Source organism: Lynx canadensis, chromosome X (assembly GCF_007474595.2).
Source record: "Lynx canadensis isolate LIC74 chromosome X, mLynCan4.pri.v2, whole genome shotgun sequence".
In the NCBI taxonomy this organism is placed as follows: Eukaryota; Metazoa; Chordata; class Mammalia; order Carnivora; family Felidae; genus Lynx; species Lynx canadensis.
The window spans coordinates 79,292,471-79,307,172 of record NC_044321.2 but is presented as its reverse complement, the minus strand read 5'-3'; the positions used below and the strand labels follow the sequence as shown (position 1 = coordinate 79,307,172).

Below are 14,702 nucleotides of genomic sequence, written 5' to 3'. Positions count from 1 at the left end.
TTTAAAAATTAAAAACAATTTAAATTTCAAGTGCAGAAGACTTGAATAAAAGAAAATTTTCATATGATAAAGTATTAAAAAAATCAAGCTGGGAGCACCCTGCTGGCTCAGTCAGAGGCCATGTGACTCTTGATGTTGGGGCCGAGAGTTCGAGTCCCACTTTGGGTATAGAGACTACTTAAATAAATTTTCTTTAAAAAAAATCAGGCTGTACAAGATTATTTTTCCAGTTTTTAAAAGGAAGATTTATTTAACAAGTTTCACTTAGTACAATACATCTAATGGAAATCACAATACAAGGAAAGATTTAAATCAAAGCCTCAGAATCTCATACAAACGACATGACCAAACTCCTGAAGTATTGGTATTACATCTCAAAATTGTCCCAGATCTTAAAAAAAAAAAAAAAAAGTAAAAGTGTACAGTCACGTGCCTTACAGCATATTAAACCAAAAAGCTAGAATTAACAAACATGCCAAATGTTTTCACTTTGAATCGTAGACACAGCTCCTATATTTGAGTTTTACAGAAAAGCATGTTTCTCAACATGCATCCAAAGTTTTCAGTGTATTGTGGTATAAGAGCAACATTTAACATAAGTGAAACTGCTTTAACCTAAATACGCTTACTGCTTAGGTACACTCCTACAACATAACTAACTTGAGGAAAGCTGAAAGTTGTTTTAACAGTTATGGTCAATACTGAACGCTGTTATTACATCCTAAGTGAATGCTTCAGTGTTCAAAATTACTGAGCTTGAAGTTTTAAAACCTTGACTTCCACTTTACAGTAAGCATGAATCACAAGCCTGTAATGCGAAACTGTTAAACTTAATTTTTGTTTTCTTTAAAAAAAGGAAAGAAAGAAAGAAAGAAAGAAAGAAAGAAAGAAAGAAAGAAAGAAAGAAAGAAAAAGTTGTCCAAGAGTGATCAGAATCAATGATATTTCCCAATTACCAATCACACTGGATAGGCTAGACATCCCTCCCATTCTACAACTCCCATAAATGCACAGCTTTTATTTCTGTAACAGCTGTTTAGTGTTCCTTCTTTACTTAAGCAAGGTTTGACTGATAGTCACTGGAGTTTTCCTGCAGAACTTGGTCGTATCCACTCATACTGCTCTGACCACCATAACCACCTCCATAGCCACCACTTAGCTGCTGGCTAGTAGGACCCCCATAACTAGACTGGTTGGATAAGCCCATCCCTCCCATCATTTGACTACCATAAGCACCACCACTTGCCCCCGCTGTAGAATTCAAAAAGAGTTCTACATAGCTGTGATCATAAGCACCCCCACTCGTTCCTGCAGTAGAATTCAAGAAGAGCTCCACATATCTGTGTTGCATATTAGCTTTGTCTTTTGCCATAGCTGCCACAGCATCTTCATGAGTAGCAAATTCAACATCTGCCTCACCAGTAACTCGGCCATCAGGTCCAATTTCAATGTGCACTCTCATGGGGTTAAGAGGTGAGAAAAAATTGTAAATATCATTCTCAGTGGCTCTGTAAGGTAATCCCCTCATGTGTACACAGTGCCCTGTGGTACTCTGGAAACTGGACCCACCATCTCCATATCTATGATCAGACATTCCTGAAAAACAGTAATTGAGGTCTCTTCCAAACCTATCGGACCCAAAGCCATATCCATCATTATAGCCACCATAGTCATCATAGCCTCCATACCCTCCACCATAGGCACCACGTCTCATCCTTTCAAACCCAGCCCCTCTGCCAATGCTATTATACCCTCTGCCAGCCCCTGGCCTATCATAGGGACCTGGCCGCTGCATAGCCATGAGCTTTCGAGGGGGATCGTAGTGGGTTCGGACTTCAGCTCTGCTACTCTTGAAGATTTCAATGTACCTGTGCCCTATTCTTTCCTTGTGTTTCTTTAAGGCCTTTTCAGCTATCTCCTGTGAAGCAAACTGCACAAAGGCCTCCCCTGTGCTCCTCCCCTGAAAGTCCACCGGCAGTGTCATCCCATTTGGCACAATTTCCAACCCTGAAAAGAACTGAACAATCTCTTCCTTGCTACAGCCAAATGGGAGTCCTCTAAGCCGGACGAAGCCATCGTTGGCAGTATCAGGACTATTTGGACCTGTATGCTTCAATACCCAATCCATTTCAACACTGTTGGACTTGAATACTTCAACATATCTGTGTCCCATGGTTTCTCTGTCCTTCTTCAAAGCCAATTTCACTTCATCTTCGGATTCAAGTTCGACAAATGCTTCACCACTTGGTCTGCCTTCTCTGGTGTAGATGAAACGAATACCTGATGTGCCATTTTGGATTTTACAATCAGAGAAGAAGCGCATCACTTCATCAGCTGAGCAGGACCAGGGTAGGCCCCTGACCTTCACCACGAACCCCTCCCTGCCTTCCGTGCTCAGCATCATGGTGACTGTTGGGCTCTTGGTGGCAAGCTTGGCTCACTATGATTTTGATGTAGCTGAAAAAAATTAGAAGACTATTGTCATGGAAAAATGTTCACAATACAAGTAGGAAAAAAGCAAACTAATATAAAACTCAATTACACTGATTTTTTTCCAAAACATTTGTATAAATAAGACCGCACCAAATTTTTAATTCATTCATCCAACCGTTATTTACTCAATACCTATTTATTTGTTAGATACCATTAATAGTGGTTATTTCTGGGCAGTAGGATTATGGGAACTTTTTATTTAAAGGACTGTTTTCTTTGGACATTTCTGTATGTTCTAAGTTTTCTATATTCAGCATATATTAACATCATAGTCAGAAAATGAAAGGCGTAAAAAATTAACAGCAACAATATCACTGGAAGATATGAACAAATACAAGATGGCTATACCCGATTACATAAAAATGAAAAACTTAATTACATCAAAGGTAAAATAAAACAGAATTAAAAGACAAACAATACACTTTGAGAAGATACTTACACCAATACATGAATATCCTTATTATATAAAGAATTCATGCCAATTAATAAAATCAGGGAAATATTAAGGCCTAAGAGATAAATGGAAAAAAAGACATTATGGGTAGTTCATACATTCATTTTATATTTTTCAGTTGCCAACTCCAGTACTTGGCTTCAGGATACAAAAGTCAGTAAGCCCAGAAAGGATTTATGGTCCAGGAGCATTATACATCTTTACTAAAGACAAAAGTGCAAATAAACATTATCCTTGCTATGACAGAATCCTGTTCAGGGTAAAAAGATACACAAAGCAGGGACGCTTGGTCAATTCTAACAGCACAGAATTGTTAAATAAAACAGACTAACCAGTTCATGGATCCATAAATGAATTTTAAAAGTTACGATGGAGCATAAAATAGGATGAGGCCAGGCAAGACATTAAGGCTGGAAGGTAGAAATCATATCTTAAAGGCCTTATGTGATGGACAAATGAGAAAGGCCTTCAAAAGGTTTTAAACAGGGGAGTGATGGGAGGGAAGGGGAGGGGAGTGATGTCATCAAAGCCCTTTCAAACAGATCACGCTGGCAACAGTGTGGAACTCAAACAGAGGGGGGTTGGGGTGACACTAGCAAGATCAGTTAGAATCCCAGTCTCTTCGAGGCATAAGGGATTCACCTAATGCAATAGCACTTTTAAAAAAGAAAGGAAAGAGGTGATCTACGCATTCAAAGCAGTGGACTCTGCAGGACTTGATAACAGATTAAATACAGGGAGAATACAGATGTGAGGATACAGAGGAGTTATTTGGGAAATGTTCAAATCTCACCAATCATCAGAAATGCAAGTTAAAACCAGAATTAATCAACATTTTTCACCCACTAAGACAGTGAAAATTAAACAGTGAGGATAAGTCAATGCTAATATTCAGGGTCTGCAAACACTCCTAAGGAGTGAAAAGTATACACAGTATTTCTGGAAAGCAACTTGTAAACATGTATCATGCCTTTTGATATAGTAAATCCACTTCAGAGTATGTGCCCTAAAGAGATGACCTGAAGTTTCAGACAAAGATTTATGGAGCTATGTATTCTTCAAAAGGTACTTTATTAAGAAAGACTATTACTTAATTTTAAAATTATACAAATATTTAATAACATGAGGAACTACATATGCTATAATCTTAAACCAAGATCACAGCTGCTTTATAATCTCAACTATGTAAAAAAACATGTATGTTCATATATCCTTTGACCCTGCTAAAATTCCTTCCAGGAACCTGGTCAACAGAAATACTCACAAATGTTCACTGCAGCACTGTTAGTAATGGCAGAAAATTAGAAACCTAACTATTCATCAATAGGGGAATGGCTGAATGAATTACAGTATATACTTTATCCTTAAAATGGAATCCTACGCAGCTATTAAGAAAAAACAGCTTCTGACCTAGATTTCCAAAATGTATTAAATAAAAGAATATGCATAGTATGATCCTATTTTAAAATATAAGCATGCAGGTATATATGTATGTAAATGCATAGAAAATCTGAAAGCATAGAATACAAATCTGTTTTTTGAGAAAACAGGAACTGGAGGTTAGAGTGAAGTAGTTTTTCACTTTTTTACCCAATTTACTTCTATATAGTTTTAATTTTTAAAAATCACTGTAACTGGAACAAAAAGTGTTAGAAAAAAATATATGCATGGGGAATATGTCAAATGTTAATAGTGATTGCTCTCAGTGGCAGGCTTATGGCTTTTTCAATGTTATTTTTTCAATCTCTTGTGCATTCTTAGTTTTCTGTGGAGAGTAATTTTATTTTAGCAAAAAAAAAATAAATTTAAATGTTTGCTTTTCTGGGATTTGCTATATAGCAATATTATAAAATTTTCTAATTTTGTATATGTGGATGGCTTATCTGACATGGTCTGGAAACACTGGGCCTCTTGGAAAGAAAGTACAAAGTGTAATAACTGCCATAAAACTACACTGAAGATTCAACAAACATTTACTAGTTGCCTGTCATAGGCCTGGCACACTGCATCTGCAAATAACACTCTCCCTATAAGCCATCTTCAGGTTTGAGTGACATATTTATGCACTGGTTTTTTGCATGCCTTATCTCTTGGTTGTACAATCCCATTTCATGTCCCTACAGCACTCTAGACATTAATATCCCTCTGTAGTGGCAGGGAGATTCCGCTTCATTACTGTATCTCCTGGGAAGGCCACCAGGACTCTGCTGCTGAAGTAGGAACCAGGATTCCATTTGTGGGTTAAGAAATTGTGTATTTATATGCGTGTTATACACATACTTTTTATACACCCGAATGCTGAGTAGTTATTTCCTGGTGATGAATTACTTGTGTTTTTTTAAATTTATAGTATACTCTTATTTTCAGAACGTCCAAAACTGAACATGTAGATTGTTGTTATAAGTAGAAAAACAAACGTGATTTAAATATTCAATACAGTAAAAACATTTATTGGGCGCCTCTGTAAGGCATGCAGCATTTGCCTAGGTGTGACTCTACAGATATAATTCACTTGGTGCCTCCCCCTACAGACAATCAGTGGGGACTGAGTGCCTGAATGGATGGACCAGCACTCCGGCCACTGGTCTGAATATTTGTTTTTCTTAATCCAGGGACATGGTTTTCAAGCGTTTTCACCTTACGGTTTCTCGTAAGGGTCCCTTGAGACCCGCCCAGACAGATATACAAAAACACATACAGTCACGAACGTCCACCATTTCCCCACCAGGCGCAGCAAAGGCGGCTTCCCGGCACTGAGAGGGGGGGAGGGGGGAGCGGGGGAGGGGAAAGCAGGGAACGAAAAAGGCGGAGGTGGCCCGCGGATCCTGCTTTGGTCTTCATCATCACCACCCTCGGGTCCCCAGTTCCCACCCACACACCAACCTCTAACGATACCGGATAATTTTCCTCCTTCTTCCCTCAAACGGCTATAGCGAGACGGTAGACGACGACCAGAACTACTTCTGCTCACGTAAGCGAGTGATCACGTGATCACCTACGTCATGTGAGATCTCGGTCACGTGAGCAACTCTCGGCTTAAACTCGGGATCTCTAAAGTGCCGCACTTCCTTCCGGTATGGAAATGAAGCGGGCCAATATCAAGAAACGAAGAGTGTGACTGGTTGTGGTGTATCTTACGTGACTGATCATTGGTCCGCCTCTGGGGATAACCGTCCCAGTTGCCTGAGAAACAATAACGTCATTATTTAATAACTCACAGGTGATTGGTCCGCCCCTAAAGTTAAGCTTAAAAACCCAGGTTACCGATGGAAATTTGTACTGCATTACAGTGGCGATGAAGCTGGAGAGCGGAATTCAGCAGCCGGGCTTCCTGCTGGCGCTTCGCTTCCTGGCCCTGGTTCTCTGGAGCTTCCCTGGGGCCAGGGCCCTGGACAATGGCTTGGCGATGACCCCTACCATGGGCTGGCTGCACTGGGAGCGCTTCATGTGCAATGTTGATTGCCAAGAAGAGCCAGATTCTTGTATCAGGTATCAGAGATATTGAGTACCCACTTGCGTTCGCCTTTCAATGTGTTTGTCTCTTTGGCGAGATAGAGGGAACATCTGAGCCCGAGTGAGAGCTCCCTTACTGCTGCTGCGTTGTTGTTGTTGTCGTCGTCTCCAGCAAGCTTCCCTGGATGGAAACTAGCCCTAAACTTTTGCTGCGTGACCCCTCCTGTGGTGGGAGTCTGGTCAGCAGCCCCTGCTTCTCGTGTCTCTGTGCCTCATCACCCAACTGGGGACTTTATCCATTCACCATCCAGTTCTGTTCAGATCCTTCCTGTGAACTGCCGCTCTGCCTCTGCCATGTACTAGTAGTGAGCACAGCTGGGGCGAGTAGGCGATACAGAGGACTAACACGTGCAACTTCTCCTTTTTTGGGTCAGGAGTTCCTTGGCTGTAACTGGAGGGAATTTAGAGGAACCGTGGAGTCACGGATCTCCTCCCCCCCTCGCCCTAGAATGTGGGATCCAGCTGGGAGGTTGACCTGGAGGAACTTTATAAAGGTTTCCCCCACTATCCGAAAGTAACGTGTTCTGTAAGCCGAAATGGCTTAATGAAGCCATTAATTTATATGGAAAAAATTTTGAGCGTTCCCAAACCCAAAAAATAACCTCTATTGGCTTTGATGCACAAAATAAATGGAGATAAATCACAGATGCTCACACAGTTCAAAGCCATGGTGGCTTAATGCTGAGATGCTGAATGCAGTTACCATCATATATTTCTTTTTGTCTTTTCCTTTTTTTCCAAGTAGTGATTGTCTTATTTTTACATGATAATAAAACTAATGCATAATCATTGCAAAAAATGTACATAGTAGAGTATAATGAAAATAAAGTTTTCCTGGCACAGAATAAGCGCTTCACAAATGCAAACTGTATGTATGTACGATGATTTATTTAAGCAATCTCCTGTTGATATCTATTCAGGCTCTTCAATTTTTTTTATTGTTGTGAAGCTGTGTTAACCATTCCTGTACATCATATGATTCTTTTCTTAGAAGTGTAATTACTGGACCCAAATGTATGCCCATTTTGTTATGTACTAAACTGTCCTCCCCAGAAGTTACCAAATGCACATTCCCAAGAACAGTGTATGATGAATGCCTGTTTCCCCACACTGTGGCCAACACTCCATTTTTCTGATTCTTTTAAAACATTGCCAGTCGTTTTTATTTCCATTTATTATTTTTAATTGAAATATTTTGGGTTTGGCTTTGGGGTTTTGTGTGTGTGTGGTCTGTCAATACATTATGAATAATGTGGTGGTTCTGGCTTAGGTTGGTTTTGCTATGAATGTATCAAACATCAATTTTTTCTTTTATTATTTCTGGCTCTGGTATCATGCTGAGAAAGTCTTTACCTACCTGGAGATAATAGGAGTCACCTACATTTTCTAGTAGTATTTTTTATGGATTTTTAAAATATTTAAATCTTTAATCCATCTGGACTTTATTTTACTATAAGGAATGCCACATTTAATACGTACTAAATTCCATGGTACCAAATGGCCGGAAGGATCTTCTTCTGAACTTTGTCTTTAATTCCATTGGTTTGTGTATTCTAATGCTACTGGTATATTGCAGCTTCATTTATCTTTTGTAGAATGTTTACGTGTTTAATCTCTTAGGTGAACTTTTGGATCATGTTGCCAAGTTCCTTAAAAACTCCTTTTGGGGTTTGTTCAGAGTTTATTCAATGTATAAAGGTGTGTTTTAAAGTTGAGTTTTCTTATCCCAGAGCAAAATAACATCTCTCCACTTAAGTCATTTGGGAACATCATAGTTTTATTCATATGGATCCTGCACATGTGTTAATTTTACCTCTAGGTATTTTAGGTTTTTCTGTTTTGTTTTTTTTTTTTTTTGGTTGGTCTTGTGAACGGTATCTTTTTCTCCAAATAGGTTATTGTTAATATCTAAGAAAGCTGTTGATTATATTAACTTTGTAGTTTCTTACTTTACTGAACCTTCTTCTTAGTTCTAAATGTTTGGGTTTTTTTTTTCCTTTTTTGAGAGAGAGAGAAAGATCCAGCAGGGAGGGGCAGAGAGAGAGGGAGAGAGAGAATCCCTAGCACACTCTGCTTCATGTTTGTCAGCAAAGAGCCCAGCATGGGGCTTGAACTCATGAACTGTGAGATCATGACCTGAGCCAGAGGCTTAACCTGAGCCATCCACACGCCCCTTTTCTTAATTCTAATAGCCTTTTCAATGTCATGGATTTCTCATTCCTAATTGTTTGAGGTTCTTGGGTGGAAGTACTTGGGCAGCGAGGAGGAAAGAAGCACAGTCCATTTTACCTTGCACTGAGTGTAATTACTACTGAACTATTACTGGGTTGAAAAAAATTGCAAAACCCTAAGATGACTAATCATTTGTTTAATGAATTTCAATGATTCTTGGCATTTCTTTTTCAGCGAGAAGCTCTTCATGCAGATGGCAGAACTCATGGACTCAGATGGGTGGAAGGATGTAGGTTATGAGTACCTCTGTATTGATGACTGTTGGATGGCTCCCAAAAGAGATTCAAAAGGCAGACTTCAGGCAGACCCTAAACGCTTTCCTGGTGGGATCCAAGGCCTTGCTAATTATGTGAGTTTATAGGTAATTCTTTCATTAAAGAGACCCAAAGCACTTCTGTACTGAAACTTGTTCACAAAGACTTAGAAGGTAAAATAGCTGCCATCATGTGAATATCAAATTGTAAGACTTATCAGGTGGAATTTTCATTCCATCAGCAGATCCTTGTTTTGCAATAGCTCTTGAGGCCTATCTTGAAGAAGTTCTCCTTTTGCCAAAACCACTGAATTCTTTTAGAGGAAAAAAGGAACTTGGCTCTTGACATGTGTGCATATATTTCCATGTTAAGCTTTGCGGAGCTATTGCAATTGTACTATAAACTAGAATTTTATAAGATAGAAGGACTATATTGTGAAAATTAAGGTGTAATAGAGTTGGACAACAGTTAAAGGCAATGAAGATAGATTTATTCAGTACTATTGTAATAGTCGAACTCAATTCCTAATACAACAAAGATTGTAATAGTCAAGCTCAATTCCTAATACAACAAAGACAAGTGGGGTTTTATAGTCCGTGAGCAGACTTGAAAGTGTCAGTGGAAGGAAAATTACCAAGAGGAGACATCAAGGGCAAGAGGATTCATGCTAAAGGCAGGCCAAGAACTTAGATATCAGGGGTGGGGGATGAGGAACTTTATCAGATATCAAGGGTAGGGGAATGACTTAGCAGGATTCTTGCTGAAACAACATGAGGCCTACTTGAGAAGAGGGCACAGAGGAACCTAAGGTATGGTCATGGTGAGAGACTTTGTCCAGATAATTGTATCATTGCTCTGGAAGGTAACTTTTAGGATCCCATCAGAGAGAGATTAAACTGACTGATAGCTTTCCCTTTAGTTCTACGTTATAGCTTACATATATAGTTTGAACTCAGCAGAATTGGAGACTTTGTTTCCCAACTAACTCACCTGGATAATTTTGGGGGCTTGTAAAAAAAAAAAAAAGTCCCTGATACATAGTGAAGTATACTTGTCTCTGCCCCCAGCCTGGAGTGATTCTCTCTGCTTCATAATTGCCCTTCTACTGTGGTGATCCTTTTCTCTCATTTCAGGTCCATAGCAAAGGACTGAAGCTCGGAATTTATGCAGATGTTGGAAATAAAACCTGTGCAGGCTTTCCAGGGAGTTTTGGATACTATGACATTGATGCCCAGACCTTTGCTGACTGGGGAGTAGATCTGCTAAAATTTGATGGTTGTCACTGTGACAGCATGGAACATTTGGAAAATGGTATGTTTCATTAAAGAGATTTAGCCATGAGCAAAGGGAGGAACTTGGAGGCCAGGGTAACTGGAACATCCAAAGAGCTAATCTTCACATTTTAAATGCCCTATCACAATACTGGAAACAATTATTCTTAATGTGCCAGAGCTCCTACCTCTTCTCTTATTTCAGTTTGTCCATGCATTCATTCATGCATGTGTGTAAAATCCATGCATGCCTAATCATGGCTAATATTGTGCACATTTCATTCAAGAGGGCTCTGAGTTTGTTACAAATATAATTGTAACTCTGCATAACATCACTTGGGGGAAAGCATCCAGAATTGTCCGTCACAGAGAAGAACATCTTCATTCCCACCTTTCCTTAGTATATGCACCATCCCACACTACCTCCTCAACAATCCCAGCAGTCTGGGAGGTACTAAACACAATTTTAAGCACAGAGCAGCCACATGTCTCTGCTGCTAGTTTAAAATATAACCACAGACATTCCAGGCAGCCTCTTTTTATTTTATTTTTTTCAGGCAGTCCCCTTTTAAAAAGTAACACCGTGCCAGCTGGAAATTCCCTTCATTCCCTTATTTTACCCGTTGTTTTCTCATACAGGTTATAAGCACATGTCCTTGGCCCTGAACAGGACTGGCAGAAGCATTGTGTATTCCTGTGAGTGGCCCCTTTATATGTGGCCTTTTCGTAAGGTGAGCTAGTGAGCCCAGAATCCAATAGAGCCTTGCCGATAGATTTTCAGAACTTGAGAACAAAGGAGACAAAGGGTCTCCTTCAAAGTCCAACCTTACTTAACAGTCTTATCCTACCATCTCTCTCAGGATCCACCACTTCTCACGATCTCTACTGCTGTAATTGGAGTCTAAGCTACCATTACCTAGGAAATCAGTCATCTTTGATTCTTCCCATTGCCTCACAGTTCACACCTGTCCACCAGTAATCCTATCAGTACTGTCTATAAAATTCATCCTGAATCAGCCCACTTCTTTCTATCTCTCTTGCATCCACCCTGGTCCTCCAAGCCACCATCATCTCTACCCAGACTGCATCATCAGCCTGATCTACTTCCACTGTCCTCCTACTCCTATCCATTTTCCAAGCAGCACCACAGTGATCTTGTTAAAATGTAAATCATACCACTCCCCTGCTTAAAACCCTTAACTGGCTTCCCATTGCATTTGGAATAAAATCAGACTTTATTGATCTGGCCCTAGCCTGTCTCCAACCTCCCATCAGTCTTTCCATGACTGCACTGGGCTTTTGTCCTGTCCCTCAAACACCCAACCCTACTCCTGCCTCAGAGACTCTACACTTGAATTTTGCTTTCTGCTTGATACATTCTTTCTCCAAGATTTTTAAATTGCTGGCTCCTTCTTAACATTGAAGTCTCAAACCAAATGGCACATATTCAGACACCTCTTCTCTACTCTAAAATAGCCCTCTATCCATTTATTCTTTATCACACTGATCTGTGAATTTCCTTCTAAGAGCTTAGCACTGTATGGAATTATTTGTTGACTGGTTTATTGTCTGTCTTCCCCACTAGAATGTAAGCTCCAGGAGGGCAGGGACCTTGTCTGACTTTATCACTGTATCCCTAGTTCATGGTAAGTGTTGAATAATTACTTACAGAATGAATCCCTGTTATTTGCTTCTAATCCTGCAAAATACTCTCTCACCTCTTTTTAACACTGTAAACCTGATATTCTACCTCCCTATCTACAAACTTTTATTCATTCCTTTAACAAATTATATGCCTAGGATTCAGATTGCCTAATCCTGAGCTTGTATGTCCTATGTAATTTTTCAGCTTTTTACTTATAAAGATTTTAGTTACTTCTGATGACAAAAGGGATGCATTTCCATTTTAGGAAAGTGTGAAAATACAGTAAGTTGTGAAAAAAAATTAAAAGCTTTCCACAATCCCAATATTTAGTTACCATTTGGTATATTTCCAGTATAAACAGTGTTAAAGCCATTTTAAGTAGGGATTTTAAGTTATATGTCCTGTTTCTGAAGCAAATTTCTTACAATAAAATTCCATTATAATAGGGATTTAGCTCTCCTCATAGAGACCTTTAATCTGTAAACTAAAGAACACTACAGGTGCCTCCTTTAAACTTGACTATTTTCATCTTGCAACAATGTTAGTAGAAGTAAACAGAAGAGTTGTTTGTTTCCATAGCCCAATTACACAGAAATCCGACAGTACTGCAATCACTGGAGAAATTTTGATGATGTTTATGATTCTTGGCAAAGTATAAAGAATATCTTAGACTGGACATCTTCTAACCAGAAGAGAATTGTCGATGTCGCAGGACCAGGGGGTTGGAATGACCCAGATATGGTAAGAATCTGAGCCCTCCTTGTTCAAGCCCCTGCAGTGGGCCTGTTTGCCTACTGGACTTTCAAGGTAAATCAGAAGGGAAAATTCCTGGAAGCAGGCCTTACCTGAGAGTACTACTCAGAGTAGGGTGCCATAGAAAGTGGCATCTCTGTGTCTAGGCGACTAAGACTGTTTCATTTTCTTAAATTCTTGTTCTTCTTTGTCCCAGTTAGTGATCGGTAACTTTGGCCTTAGCTGGGATCAGCAGGTAACTCAGATGGCCCTGTGGGCTATCATGGCAGCTCCATTACTCATGTCCAATGACCTCCGACACATCAGCCCTCAGGCCAAAGCCCTCCTTCAGGATAAGGATGTAATTGCCATCAATCAAGACCCCGTAGGCAAGCAGGGGTACCGGCTTAGAAAGGTACAGTAAATAATGTTCTATGGGAGAAAACCCGAATTGGCCAGGATCATATTCTCTTGCCTTCTAGTTTACAGTTCATCCAAATGTTTGTGTTTAAAGATGGAATGGCTTTATGCCTAAGTACCATGTCTGTCCTGGGCCTAAATATGTTACATAAGAGGATGTGCACTGATCTTTTGAGAATATTTGCTTTTAATCTTCATATTATAATCAGCAATGAGGCTCTTTTTTTTTTTTTTTTTTTTTGCTAACCATTACTTTATTTCCAAAACACGCTGTAGGATTTTAAGTTTTTCTAGAAGTGCTCAATAGTTCTGACAATAATACTGAATGCCACTACTAACAAGGCAGCTTACTGCTAGGTACCAAGCTTATCACACCTAATTTCTTGGCTTACTTTTCAGGAAGACAACATTGAGGTGTGGGAACGCCCACTGTCAGATTTAGCTTGGGCTGTGGCAATGGTAAACCTGCAGGAGATCGGTGGACCTCGTTTCTATACCATCTCTATTGCTTCCCTGGGACAAGGGATGGCCTGTATTCCTGACTGCATAATCACACAGCTCCTGCCTGCGAAGAGAAAACTTGGGTTTTATCAGTGGACTTCAGATTTAAAAATTCAGATAAATCCCACAGGCACGGTTTTACTTCGGCTGGCAGCAAATTAGACCACATTACAAAGCTTTCTTTTAAATGTGTATCTTGTTGCCAAAGGGACTACCCCATTGGTGTCTCCTTTTTCTTCCATTCCCACTTCGGCCAGCATTTCCTTCAATAAAATTTTCCACAGTGGAGTTTTTTAAGAACTTCCAAATGTATCTTTAGAGAACATTTTGTGAAAAAGCTTTTGAACAAATGTTAACAGATGAGAAATAATAGCTGTAATTTATTGGGCACACTCTATCTGCCAGGCACTCTTCTAGATGCATAAAGTATATGGACTCATTTTAATCCTCACCAACAACCCTGAGGCAGGTACTTATCCACTATAAACTTCAGCCAGGATTTCGGCCCAGACTTTTAACTCTTACACTACTACCTACTGAGTTGCTTGGAATAATCTTGTCAAGAAACACCCCACCACTTAGGTTTCCAAATCCCAGTGGTTTGCAGTCTAGATCCAACAAATGCATATGACTTACTTTCGCCAGCAATAGTTGATACATTGTGACCTAAAGTACCAGGCCTTTGGCCAGAACACCCTCCCCCCTTTAAGCCACCTCCTCTAAAGAATGTGATGAGGCAATGACCTTCAGACTGGGGTATGTGGGAGTGAATCATTTGAAAGGAATTTCCAGACATTACAATTCCCTCCCTTTCCTACAGTTCATTTGCCTGAGTACCAAACCTTAAAGCTTCCAGCCAGCCTCACCACCTCCCCTTTTAAAATCCCCCTTCTCCAACACGACCAAAGGCATGCAGCTCACCCATCCTAATGCACTACAGCACAAAACTAGCAGGGCACAAAAGGCCCACAAAGTACATGTTAATTCCTTTGCCTGTCAGGTGATTACCATTCTCAATAAAACTGGAGGAATAATCATCAGTTGCTAAAACTGGCAAGCCCAGGCTTCCTCACTCATGGAAACAAAGTAATCTGTAAGAAAACTCCATCTCATTGAGATGTAGTTACCAAAATATATTGCTTATACACTTTGTCTCCAGTTTTGCTACACAAGTATGAAAAGCTGAA

The 14,702-nt window shown here is 39.8% G+C and overlaps 2 protein-coding genes across 4 annotated transcripts; one reads left to right on the top strand and one right to left on the bottom strand.

Annotated features, from left to right (window-relative positions):
• Positions 1-221: 221 nt before the first annotated feature.
• On the bottom strand, positions 222-5,954 carry HNRNPH2 (heterogeneous nuclear ribonucleoprotein H2). Of its 3 annotated transcripts, XM_030305018.1 has the most exons (3): positions 5,831-5,946; positions 2,933-3,002; positions 222-2,457 (listed from the first exon to the last, which is right to left on the bottom strand). In XM_030305018.1, exon 3 carries the CDS (start codon positions 2,402-2,404, stop codon positions 1,055-1,057), a length of 1,350 nt encoding a protein of 449 aa, XP_030160878.1. In that variant the 5' UTR covers positions 2,405-2,457; positions 2,933-3,002; positions 5,831-5,946; the 3' UTR covers positions 222-1,054. The 3 variants fall into 3 exon arrangements, with proteins under 3 accessions (XP_030160878.1, XP_030160877.1, XP_030160880.1); XM_030305017.2 differs by lacking the exon at positions 2,933-3,002 and having other exon boundaries at positions 5,831-5,954; XM_030305020.1 differs by lacking the exon at positions 2,933-3,002 and having other exon boundaries at positions 5,843-5,945.
• A 113-nt stretch (positions 5,955-6,067) lies between these two features.
• On the top strand, positions 6,068-13,823 carry GLA (galactosidase alpha). Its single transcript, XM_030305021.1, has 7 exons — positions 6,068-6,436; positions 8,867-9,041; positions 10,080-10,257; positions 10,857-10,948; positions 12,442-12,603; positions 12,812-13,009; positions 13,414-13,823. Exons 1-7 carry the CDS (start codon positions 6,243-6,245, stop codon positions 13,675-13,677), a joined length of 1,263 nt encoding a protein of 420 aa, XP_030160881.1. The 5' UTR covers positions 6,068-6,242; the 3' UTR covers positions 13,678-13,823.
• The last annotated feature ends 879 nt before the right edge of the window (positions 13,824-14,702 follow it).

Bases quoted from the DNA above. Each gene is read 5' to 3' on its own strand.
- HNRNPH2 (XM_030305017.2), bottom strand. From the start codon at position 2,404: ATGATGCTGAGCACGGAAGGCAGGGAGGGGTTCGTGGTGAAGGTCAGG.
- GLA (XM_030305021.1), top strand. From the start codon at position 6,243: ATGAAGCTGGAGAGCGGAATTCAGCAGCCGGGCTTCCTGCTGGCGCTT. The intron at 6,437-8,866 runs GTATCAGAGATA...TTTCTTTTTCAG, and splicing joins GAGCCAGATTCTTGTATCAG to CGAGAAGCTCTTCATGCAGA. The intron at 13,010-13,413 runs GTACAGTAAATA...CTTACTTTTCAG, and splicing joins AGGGGTACCGGCTTAGAAAG to GAAGACAACATTGAGGTGTG.